At 40.4% G+C, this 13,112-nt stretch overlaps 1 protein-coding gene across 1 annotated transcript in view; it reads right to left on the minus strand.

The window, feature by feature from the left end:
• The window catches only part of wdr35 (WD repeat domain 35), a 163,207-nt gene that overhangs the window by 99,033 nt on the left and 51,062 nt on the right, over nt 1–13,112 (minus strand). The window contains 5 exon segments of the mRNA XM_038800146.1: nt 9,681–9,741; nt 10,638–10,670; nt 12,789–12,910; nt 12,913–12,963; nt 12,966–12,975. Coding sequence (XP_038656074.1) covers nt 9,681–9,741; nt 10,638–10,670; nt 12,789–12,910; nt 12,913–12,963; nt 12,966–12,975 — 277 coding nt within the window.

The following is a 13,112-nucleotide window of genomic DNA, read 5'->3' on the forward strand; positions in this document are numbered from 1 at the left end:
ACCATGTGGTCTGACATCCGCCATCTTGTCATCGCTTTTGCTGGTCCTCTCATTCAATGGCGAGCCAGTGTTTCCTCCCTTTGACGCTACTTTTCTCATCCTTTAACGACTTATTATGTTTCTTTTTTTTTTACTTTCTCTCTTCAAGCTTTTAAAAAAATTCTTCCTTCAAAAAAAAAAAAAATTTTTTTTTTTAAAAAACTTACTTTAAAAAATTTTCCTTTCTTTTTTAGATGGGACCAGACTTCAGACTTCTTCAAACAAACACATTCTAGGCGGGAGCCACCCGATGTGGAACATCTTCACTACATCGCGCTCTGGCTTCGGACCTGCCACCTCATCCTCAGTTTGGCTCCAACGCCGCTGCTCCAAACACCGTGCGCTCTGAATCCGACACCTCAGCTCCAGCCGTCCGACACTCGCGCGGGGTTTCTCGCCGGTTCTCAAACCGGCCCGGCTTGACGCCCGAGACGGCCCCAAAGGCCGACAACAATCACCGGGGGGGAGCGAAAAATCGGGGAAACCCCCAAAAGCACCGTAGACAGTGGCCACCGGCGGGAGGTCCTCTCAATGCGGCCGACCCGCTCACAAACACCACCAGAAGTCTAATCTTGGTCTGTTGCACACCAGACACATTCCTCCACACTCACAGCAGCAACCACTATGTCTTGGTTTAAATGTATAATCATCAGATCAGGTATTTTATACAGCTATTTTTACATGGTCACACTTTCCGCTGGGTGTTCTATTTTAGCTATTAGAGACTTTTTCATCCATCATCCAAGTCTCATGTTTCAAAACGGCCAAGAAATTAGTGAAAAATGTGTTTACCATACATTATGACAGAAGGCCCGATAAAATCATCCTTTGGATAATTCAGATTTTATAGAAGGATCACTAAATTTAATAAAATGGCTGCATTTTATTAATCATTACATTCAGTTTTTATTTCAAATATACTTCAGTTTGGCTTCATTACAGCATTCTCGGTTTGGAGAGCTCAACCCCCACTTCAGAACTTGAATAGAAAATCTAAACTGAGTGATTACTACACTGTTAGGAGGTCCCATGTTCTGTTAAATCGAGGTTGTGTCTGCCTCGGCTAGTTATTTTTTTTTGGAGGCCAAGAGTGGTTTTAAAGGGTATTCACATTTCATACATATTTTATGCTAAATTCATGTACACACACACCACCCAAATTAATTTTATTATGAGGATTATACTTGGGTATTCAAATGTACTCGGGTCAAAGAAAAACAGAAGATGATTTTATTCAAATTTATAACTTAATCATTCGTGTCCCCCACATTTTTTTTAGAGACATGGAAACTCTCTTTGTTCTTAAGGCTGTATAATTCATTCTCATTAATGAATTTGAGTGATTTTGCTGTTTATCACAATTTTATCAATAATGGTTAATTCTGGAAAGTATTAAATTTCCTTATTTTAAATGTTGTCTATCATTTTTGTGCTGGAATAAAATGCAAATTTCGTAAATTTTATTGCCCAGTTATTTACGTTGGATCTCGAATTTAAAAGCTATGTAAAATTTTTTTAAACTCCGTTGGCAAGTCAGTCTTGTCAGTATAAAATAAACATACATTAGCAGCACACATTACAACATAAAACATTAAATATAGCCCACATTTTTAACAAAAAAAATTGCAATTACCTTTTTGATGATGTTAAATGATGTCCCAGAAAACTTTACGTCTGCCATGTTTGATCATGGCAAAGACACTACCGGCGAAATTAACAAAGGGAAAAATCACCTGATTCCACAGCACCCGGATGGACCTACCACGTGCGCAAGGTAAGAACACGTGAACTACTACAGTTTTAAAATTTGTGAATGAGACCGCATTGTGTCCCGCGTTTTACCTTGTTCTTCCGTTTACTTACGCTGCGGTTTGGAAATCATCAATGAATCACAGGTAAGTTAAAGATTTCTTGAGAGATTCTTTACTATTTTTGTAGATTTGTAGATTAGTGTTATTTTTAAATGTTAAAACTGTTTAAATTAACCAGGAAGCTTTTGCACTCGTGCTACAAAGGCACATTGTGCGTTTTCAGTAGGATGGGGAAACCATTTTTTTTGTGTCCAGTCTTTACGTTGTAAACTCTGTTTATAATATTTTTTTTAAAGCTTACAACCATAATTTGTGCTTTGGTTAATCTTTTTTAATCATACAAATGTTTTATATTTATTATACTGTACCTTAACCATACAATTTATTTAAAGCTAATAAAATGAATAATTAAATAAGGCAGGGTGTTTTATTTTAAGTGTAAAGATTAAGTGCATCACATTATAAGTGATGCAATTAATGGCAGAATGCTTTCTGATACCAAAATTTGTACAAATTTCTGAAAGGTCAGTTGTTTCTCTAATTTAAAAACCCATCTTTAAGCAAATTTGATAATTTTGAAATTTTAGGTCAAATGGCACATGTTGGACCCATAACTAAAATAATATGCAAAGTGGAATTACGCAAAGAGCAAAGACTTCAACAGCGCTCCTTCAATCCATTTCTGGGATCTTCTTGTAACAAAAATGGCTGTTGAGTATATACACTTTAATAACTGCAATTCAAAGTAGTTTTTTCGGTATGAAGCACTGTGATATCGCCTGAAAGCAATAATGGTCTGTTTTTTCCTTTCTGTAACACTCTGAAGGAAATATCACTGCTAAGAGGCAAAATTGCAATTCTACAATTTAGTAACAGAAATGTAATAACAGGCAGGATTCTCTCTTTGAGAGACTAAGTTCTCCCACTGGAGTAGAATCGCTCCTGGTCTGGAAGCTAAAGATAATACTAATATTCTTAAACACTGTGAAGCACATTTGCAAGAAAAGATAAATATAATGTTAAATCCCATAGAAGAAAGAAAAGAGTGAATGAACAAACTTGCATTTATAAAAGTTTCTTATCACACTCAAAATAAAATGAAATCTTCATGCACGTTTCTACATGGTCTGCATCAGATTCAAGAAAACCCACCCTCATCTGAAAGGGTATCGAGGAATGGGCAATATATTGGCTTTTCCAGTAATAACCATATATCAAATCAAAATAGAGGCGTCGTTGTTAAACCAATTCAATTCATTAGTGAAACTTACTATGCATTTGGTTTGAGGAGTTAACTTCTCCTCAAAGATTGTTCTGCTGGCCACCATATTTTAGGATGTTCGGGATTTATAGGAATATAAATCAGGATAAATAGGATAGACCTGGATACCAGGGAAGTGAGAAACCAACAAAGGAGCAAGGCAATCTTATGCTGTTAACCCACCAGCAGAATATAATTGGCCATAAAAAGCTTTCTTTAAATAATCAACAGAGTAGAATTTTGCAGGCTCTGGTTCAGCAGGGAGGTAAGGAAGATGTTTTGTGACCTTCTGCAGCAAGGCAGTACCGGCATGGTTTACCAGTGGGCATTAAGGTCACCACGACAATTATTCTTGTGTTGGGGAATATCCAGGGCTGGGGATCGGTGGGGGTGGTAATGGCATGGGGGCAGGGGGTGTGGTTGAGGGGGCTGTATTCCCAGCATTTGTTCTTTGCCACTTCATTTGTGTATTCAGCAAGTAAGCAATGCATCGAACACCACAACCAACTACATTAATTCATTAACTGCCCCACAGAACAGTGGATCTGCACGCTATGCTTTCCTACATGCCTTGCACTCCCAAACGAACTAGTAAGTTCCCTCCCAGTTCACATGATGCCTCTTGCCAATTCATATGATGCCTTTAGTTTAAGGAAAGCTGTTGCCTATCTGCCTTCATGAGAAAGCAGAGAGTGGGAGTAAAGCGTAGAGTGGCGAAAGGTGGGATGTGGTGTTCCACAAGGATCAATGTGGGGATCACTGCTGTTCAGAATTTACATTGATGATTTGTACTTTTAGAATCAAAAATACAAACTAAATTGGCAGATGACACCAAATTGGGAAGGGTAGGATGTGAATAGTCAATACTGGAGAGAACTGTAATAACTTAGAAATATTAATAAACTTGGGAGAAGAGGAAAATCAATGGCAAATGAAGTTCAACACAGATAAATATGTTGGTAGGAGGTTTTGGTTGGAGGAAAGGATTACTTATTACACAAAGGTGCTAGACTGAGTGAAGTAAAGAAACAAATGGGCTTGGAGAGCAAATACATTAAAAAAAACAAGCACAAGATTTTATTTCTAAAAGAACAGAATTGAAGAATAGGAAAGTTAGGCTAAATGTGTATCAAACCAGCAGCATGGTGGCGCAGTGGATCCCGGCCCGGGTCACTGTGTGGAATTTACACATCATCCACGTGGCTGCATGGTCTCACCCCTGCAACCCAAAGATGTACAGGGTAGGCAGATTGGCCATGCTAAATTGGCCATTAATTCGGGGGAAATAACTTGTGTCAAACCTTGGCTAAATCAAGAGTACTGAATGCAGCTACATGATGAAAATGATATAGAGGTACTGGATAGGGTACAGTGGCTAATGTGATAGTTGGTGTATTTGTTTTAATCCGAAACTCCCTAGGTTCAAGGAAGGTCCTGTTAGATTGGAAGTTAGCAAATGTAACTCATTGTTCAAAAGGGAGGGAGACAGAAAACAGGAAACTACAGGCCAGTTAGCTTAAGATCGGCATAGACAAATTGACAGAAGCCATAAGCAGTTACAGCAGGGCATTAGGATAAGTTCAAGGAAATCAGCTAGAGTCAACATGGTTTTGTGAAAGAGAAATCTTGTTTCACCAACTTACTGGAGTTCTTTGAGGAATGAAAATGAAATAAAAATTACTTATTGTCACAAGTAGGCTTCAATGAAGTTACTGTGAAAATCCCCTAGTCGCCACACTCCGGCGCATGTTCAGGTACACAATTCAGAAGGTCCAATTCACCTAACAAGCACATCTTTCAGGACTTATTGGAGGAAACCGAGCAACCGGAGGAAACACGCGCAGACATGGGGAGAACGTGCACGCTCCGCACAGACAGTGACCCAAGCAGGGAATCGAACCACTCCGGCGTCGGCCTCCCCAAAGGTGCGGAATCCTCCTCACCTTCAGGGGCTAGGCCGGCGCCGGAGTGGTTTGTGCCCGACCGGCTGGCGTGGAAGGCCTTTGGTGCCATGCCAGCCGGGGGCAAAGGGACTCCGCCGGCCGGCGAGAGTCCGCGCATGCACGGGAGCGTCAGCGACTGCTGGCGTCATCCCCGCGCATGCGCGGGGGGTTCACCTACGCGCGGCCATCGCGGAGGCTGACACGGCCGACGCGTAGGAAGAGTGCCCCCAAGGCACAGGTCCGCCCGCGGATCGGTGGGCCCCGATCACGGTGGGCCAGATCGCCCCGTGCCCCCCCCCCCAGCACCCCGGAGCCCACCCATGCCGTCAGGTCCCGCCGGTAAGGGGCCTAGTCTGATCCACGCCGGCGGGACCGGCAAAAAACCAGCGGGACTTCGGCCCATCGCGGGCCGGAGAATTCGGGCAGCCCCGGGGCCCATTGAGTCGCGCCAGTCCCCGCCATTCTCCGAGGCAGGCGGCGCGATTCACGCCTCACCGACTTTTGGAGGGACGGAGAAATCGGAGGACGGCGGGGGCGTGATTCATTCTGACCCCCGGCGATTCTCCAACCCGGCGGGGGGTCGGAGAATCCTGCTCTATGTTTTAAAGATGTAAAATGTGTGGTGGACTTTTTCTAGAGCCAATTGAGTATAGAGATATCTTGTAACGGTCACCACAGCTTGATATGAAACAGTTACAAATTTGTTTTCCTCCTGGATTAACTTTAAATTCAAGATTTATTTGTCAATCCTTATGGCTACAATATCTTACAAATCCAATCTTACAAAATATCCCAATTTATCCCATCACTAATTACCATTACAAACTAGACTACAAAATAAAGACTGCCCCTTTTGGCCCACAAATCCTGATTGGGTTGGTGAAAAGGTAGAAATTCTGCTACAAATGCAATTATTAGAAATTCTACAAGTTCAATTATTGAAAAAACAGGTGACTACAATAATATTGAAATTGATAGAAAGCTTATTTGAAGTATAAAACTAAAAGGAACGGTTCCTAGAATTGAGGGCTCTTTAGGAAACTGAGGGCTGGAAGAATATCTGAGTGCTTTGCGAGCCATTTTAAATTTTGTCAGTATTTTTGTTCTTCAAGAGTTCACTGTCTTTCTTTTAAGGTTTTATATATTTATAGTTTTATGAAATAAGAATTAAAATGTGTTAATTTTTGTATAAAATACAGTTCCTTTTCCTTCAAGTCAAAATAAATTCTAAATAATAAACCCACACAGAAAGTTAACAACTTTTTTGTGACATTTAACAGTGCAATATTCTCAATATAAAAAACTTGATGTGTACAAATCTTTCATTATGGGAAAAAAAAATCAATCAATAGTAAAGCCAAAGTGCAAATGTTTTGGGCTTATACCAAAGTACAATAAAATTTACTGAATAGAGGAAATATAATATTTTGCACGTCATCAATTCTTATAGAATGCTAGCAAACTTTAAAAAATTACTTTTTGATACTTTCCAGCTTGCTGGAGACCAAGACACCAAGTATGTCTGAATGGAGAAGTTGGCCAGACTTCAAAGTACAGGGCTGAGAACTCCAAAATCTTACACCATTTTATTTCCAGCATTATGTCAGCTAAACACATTAAATATTCTCAACATCCTGGTGCTCTTGTGTACGGAAGGCTTACCACACTGAAAAAGAATTTTGCAGGATGTCATTGAGACAGAAAAAGAGAAGAATACTTGGCTGCATCTGTAACGTACCGATGAAAGGTTTCACTGTTAAACAGGCTAGTGAGACAACATAACTCACTCAGATCCAAGACTAAAAACAACCTCAACCTACCATACTTACCTTTCAATCAAGTTAAAAGTATTCATTATTGAAATACCTATAGCTGAATAGTGTGGTAGCTAAGTAACAGCAATAGCATCACAGAAAAAAAATCAATTGCTTTTCAAGGCAGATGAAATAATGCGATTAACCATACAACAGAACAAATGAGACTGTACAAATACACAATCACATCAAATTTTTTTTTCTGTAAGTTGAATCTAATCATTCAAATCACCAATATTTTCAAATATGCACGATTGGATGTCTTAGATACGTAACTCAAAGAAAAATAGCATCAAACCAATTGCTGCATCGCCAATATTAAAATTGTGTTATAATCTAAATTATTTACATTGTAGAAATTAGCAAGATATACACCTCTGCACATTTTTACTTCAGTGTCCTCAGCATCCTCCCACTCTTATGTAAAGAGAATCAGTGCATTTGCAGAGAGGTATTCAACACGTGAAATATCCTAGAACCATTTACATTATGTTAATTTGATATTTTTCTCGTCATCTTCTTTTATATTGTAACAAATGGCCATCACTTTATAAATAACAAAATCCCCATGAAAAAACACACGCAGTTATGAAATTTCTCCTGCTAAGTATATATAAACAGTTCAGTTAGTTATCCTGTCAGGCGTTTTTAAATCGATCATTTGAACCAAATTAAAATATCAGGTAAGTCAGTTAGTGGAGTATAATATTAGCATCAGTAATTCTCTGGTCAAGTAACAAAGTATAAAGATGAAAAAAAATTGTAAAGAAAATTATTGGATCACTAAAAATATTGACATTCCCAATCTCTTTTCACACTATTTTCTAAGAGCTCCAGAAAGCAGACTGTTGAACAAGCACACAAATGTTAACAGCTCTTTTGATTATGGCCATTCCTAAGATGTGACAAAATGGCTAGATAACAGTGGAGTCCACTGTCCTGCCATCAACCAATATCCAGGATTTGGCATAATTTGCCATTTGTGGAAGAGTTAAAAAATTCCAGTACCCTTTGCATAAAAAAATGCTTCCCAAGTTTGCTCCTGAAAGATCTGGCTCTATTTTATTACTCTGGCCGCCCCTAGTGCTAGACTGCCGAGAGTGTAAATTGTTTCTCTCAATCTATGTTATCTGTTCGCCTGAAGATTTTGAAAACTTCCATCAAGTCACCATTTAACTTCAAAATTCAAGAAAATGTAGCCCATGTAATCTCTCCTCATAATTTAATCCTTGGGAGTCCAGATATCATTCAAATATATGCTGAAAGAACAGAATGGCTGGAATGTTACAGGGCTGTGGTGGCCCCGTCCAACTTCCAGAAGGTCAGGGGTTCCCTCAGTTCTGCCTGTCATGGAAACCCTGACTGAATTTTGCATTGATCAAGCAATTCATTGACAGCAGTCATGGCATCTAAAAGAGAGGGCTGGATTCTCCGAGCCTCCACGCCAAAATGGCGTTCGGCGCGGGGGATGGAGAACGGTCGTCGACCCAGAAATTCGGACCGGCACCACTCGCACGATTCTCCGGTCACCAGAGAATCATGCGCGTGTGAACTACGCATCGCGGGTAGGGGCCATTGACAGAGCCCCCCCGCGATTCTCTGCACGCAACTGGCCGAGTTCCCAACGGCGTGGTTTTAACCCGGCGTTGGGTGGTGGCTGTGGACTCAGTCCACGGCCGTCCTGGTAGGGGGCGGGGGGATCGTTCACCTGGGGGGGGGGTCCTTATGGACGGCCAGACAAGCGATCGGGCAGCACCAATCCACGGGCACGCGCAATCTCGGGGGGACCTACTTCTTCCATCATGGTCTGCGGTGCGAGTCCGCCATGTTGTACGAGTGGCCGCCGCCGTGCGCAGACTCCTGACCGGAAGTGCGGGCCCCACACGGGTCCTGCCAGCCCTTTGCAAATGGGAGAATTACTCAGGGCTTTCGTAAGCAAAGTCCAGAGTAAAACGTCAGTGTTTTTACACTGGCGTGGGGACATCACCCCATTACTGGAGAATCTAGCCACGATGTCCCGTCCTCCAATAGCTGCCAGCTATTCTTCAGTCACAGCAGCGCCACTGGGAGTGGTGGCTGCTGCTGGTATTGAAGCAAATCCCACAGCAGCAGCCACGGAGGGAAGAATGCAGGTAAGCGGAGGGCAAGCAGGCCCTGGTAAGTGCAGGCAGGTTGGGGGAGTTTACGTGGGGGGGACGGGGGGCAGGGAGGGACAGGGGGAGGGGGGGGCTGCTGTTCATGAAGCCAAGGACGTCATTTTTAAGCAATTACAGTACTTGCTGTTGAGGTATAGAGGCCTCCATGGGCTACAGGGTGACTGATCAAGTGCTTACCCCTCATAAACATCCAAGTGCCCACAAAGCAGTCACCAGGATCTTCTCTGTCTAGCAAGGTTTCCACCATGAGGGCCTCGATTGGCCTAAGAACAGAAAGGCTGTCTGCCATCTACACTGCCACTAGTAAAATCCCAGTATTGGAGGAAGGTGTCAGGCATGTCAATTGAGGACAAGACTAATGTAATCGTTCACCATCCCAGTCCATTTTACATCTCCCCCGCCACTGAGTCGCTCCCTGGGGCGCTCCCTGGGGCCTTATAAAATTCCAGCCAATGTTTTTATTTTAATTGAGCCGGCAAAAAAGTATCTTTTATCACATTGGCCACTTTGGTTGAAGTATAAGGAAATCCGCATCAGTCACATCAGGAGAAACTGGCTAAAGCAAACAAACTGCAACTCTTAACATTCTGAATACAAACATTACCTGAAACAATAATTTTCATATTTTCATCCCCAAATGAAATTTATACACTCACCAATGTCAATGTATTTTGAATCCAAGGGTGTTCCAATGGAATTACACAACACTAGAACATACTGAAACAGGAGAAAATTACAGGATGTTATGACAATGATTTTAAATATAATTAAATACATCTTTAAAAAAATCACAAAGTGTGGCCTATATTTTAATTGGCATTCAGTTAAAATTAATACAAATACATATAAAATGACACAATGATATTACTGGGCTGAATATTTCCACCTTAGATTTTTTTTCTGGACAGTGGGACATTTTTGGTTAGATAGCCAATTGTCGCTGCAGCAGGCCTGCTGGTACAATCTTCCAAGAAGCACCCAATTAAGAGGTGCCTCCGGGATCAGTGTCCAACTAAAGTCAGCAGGCAGGTTGAGGAAGTGCGATTCAGCATGTGTGATTGCAAGGGTGGCCAGTAGCCTTCATGATGTCTACAATAAGAATGCTGCAGAGATGTTTGAGATAAGAGAGAACAGGATAGAATAGAAGCACAAAATGGCCAGAGGAAACAGCAACCACCTCTTCAGCACCATCTCCAGGAGACTTTTGTCCCAGATAATCATGCAATTGCAAGCCTCTGCCTGTGGTCAACCTCAACCATGGTGATTTGCTCCTTAGCTGTGCAGATTACATAGAATTTTCATGACACTGGATTCCCACTGTGCACCCCGCTTGTTGTGAGCTGAAAACATTGTGGGAGTTCCATGGTCCACTGGTCAAATTCAATTGCTCTCGAAAGAAAGGCTAATTGCTTTATTAGCAACTGCATTTGACTTCATGCCTCTGCCAAGTAAGTTGCCATATTTGCACAGAAAAACGGGAGGGACAGGAACACATCAGCATTCATGTACAATGTCATTTTTTTCTAATTTTCTTCACTTCCCGCTTCTAAACCCATCTCGAGGGCCTAGTATAATTCCCCGTTAGCAGCAAAATAAATTCTAGAAATGGTTACCATAGCAACTACAGATTCCATCTCATTCTCATCCTTTCAAGTGCAGCACAAACAGAAAAAACAAATTAACCAGTGACAAGCAGGAAGTGACGAAACAGTATAAGCTGACAATATTTTTAGTTACTTTTCAAAGTTATTACTTAACACATTAAATAATAAGATAAAGAAGTTGTGGATATGTTTATAAATAAATGCTTCATGAGAATATTACATTAGTTTTGTTTGTAAAACACCACGTCTATATAGTTATTAACATAAAATTTGCAAGATTGTTCGGTAGTTTTGTTAAAAATTCATTCTCGAGATGTGAGCATCATTGGCAAGGCTCTCTTTTATTGTCCATTCCTCATTGCCCATGAATACAATTGAGTGTCTTAATAGGTTTTCACAGTAACTTCATTACAGTGTTAATTTTAACCTATTTGTGACACTAATAAAGATTATTAATTAATATCAGAGGAAAATTGAAGAGTAAATCATATTGTTTTGGGACTGGAGTCAAACATAGTCAGACCAGGTAAGAACAGCCGATTTCCTTCCCCAAAAGGAAGCCAGTGAACCAGATAGGTTTTTATAATAATCTGTAGTTTCACTGTTACTGACACAAGTTGTTTATTCCAAATTTGATTAATTTAAATTAATTAGCTGGTGTGGTGGGATTTAAATTCATGTATCCAGAACATTCGTCTAGACCAATAACATAACCACTAATTTAACAATTGTATTGCTGAAGCAAATTTTCCATTACAGGTCCGCACGGTAACCGAATAGATTTTTAAAAATGAAAAAGGTAATTTGACCAACATGCTACTCCTTTGTTGACCTCGATCCCATCTTCCTGGCATATCCCTGAATTTAAGTAATTACCTAGCTTTGAATGAGGTAACCCTGAAGTTGGTTCTTTTGTTATTTTCTTCATCTTACCAACATTATTAATTCCAGAAGACTGGTCATCTTTGCCTCCTATAATGGACACTTAACACAATTATAATTCCTCTGGAAGGTGCTGCACAAAGTAGTCCAGATGAATTTAATCAGTGTATTCTAAAAATGCAATCACCTGTTTAGTAATAAATCCTTCTGCTAATTTAACACAGTAAACTTGTTTGCACTTGGTTTCAGTCACACTGTGCCCTTGCAACTTGGGGGAATGGCATTGGGGGCAGGAGCAATCAGAAACAGAGGCAGTAAACTGTAATTATTTGTTTGGAACAAGGTTCATTAAAGACAAAAATTAAAATTAAACAAAATCAACAGTTGTGCTGGTTTCATGATTATGAATAACTTTGTGTGGTCATTATGAACTGCTTCTTGCACATTTTGCTTTTCCTTATCCTTTCCCCTTTCTTTTGTCTTTAACTCCATTGTCAGTGTCCTTAATGTAGAGGAGAACACTGAGCAGTAAATACAGTATATAAATTTTAAGAAGTACATAAACATCACTTTCACCTAAGGGTCCATTTGGGTCTTTGGACGAGGAGAAGGGAGGAGGTAAAACAACGTCATCTCCCGCTGCCAGCATGTGAAGGGGAAGCATTTGAAGAGACGAGGAAGTGGGCCAGGGTATTGGGGAGGTAACAGCCCCTTTGCAATGCTGAAAGGAAAGGGAATGATGTGTTTGGACGTTATATCATACTCAATGTAGTAGAAATGGTGGGTGATGATATGTTGAATGCAGAGACGAGTGGAATGGAAGGATGTTGGTTTTCTTCATAGATGCTGACAGGCCTTTGAGCATTTCCAATACTTTTCTGATTTTAATTTAGGTTTCCAGCATCAGTAGTATCTTACTCTTGTATTAGTACTTATTTAGGAGATAGTTGAAAGTCACACGGGATTTTTTCGACTAAAGACCAAGATAATTTCTGGGAAATACAGTCCTAGATACATTGTCGAGACAAATGTAAAATGATTTTGTTGCAGGTTGATGTATTTGTGGTCTAAAATTCTGACAAATTTCAAGCGGCACAATTGCTGCTTGTGAACAAGGGAATTAAAACAAATCATAGAATCCCTACAGGACAGAAGGAGGCCAGAACAAAGCATTTTATTAATGTCCGTTCTGGGAAAAATGCTGAATGAACAGTTGACTAAATATTTCAGTGACAATACTAATTTGGAATGTAGTAAAGAGTAAAAATAATCTCTTACCTGCGGAGAACTCTCATCAGCCTTAGTTGCTAAAATGCAAAAGTCTCCACATGTAGTTATTGAAATCAGACTCCTTACGTATTTTACATACTTTTCATTGTTCTTGGTGTCCCAAAAAGACTACACAGTAGTTCCAATCGATCTGGTCTGGTATATGCATATACTACTGTGTTGAGCAATAACCCCACTGCCAAAAGACCAAAAATTGGATCGTATGTTTGTGTAAAATAACAAAGTTACTGTTACATAAAAGAAATGTACTCTTTTGACCCCATACATCATAAAAATGGCAGACACAAAAATATTAGTATCAAGTACAGTAAG

Source organism: Scyliorhinus canicula, chromosome 6 (genome assembly GCF_902713615.1).
Source record: "Scyliorhinus canicula chromosome 6, sScyCan1.1, whole genome shotgun sequence".
Lineage (NCBI taxonomy): Eukaryota > Metazoa > Chordata > Chondrichthyes > Carcharhiniformes > Scyliorhinidae > Scyliorhinus > Scyliorhinus canicula.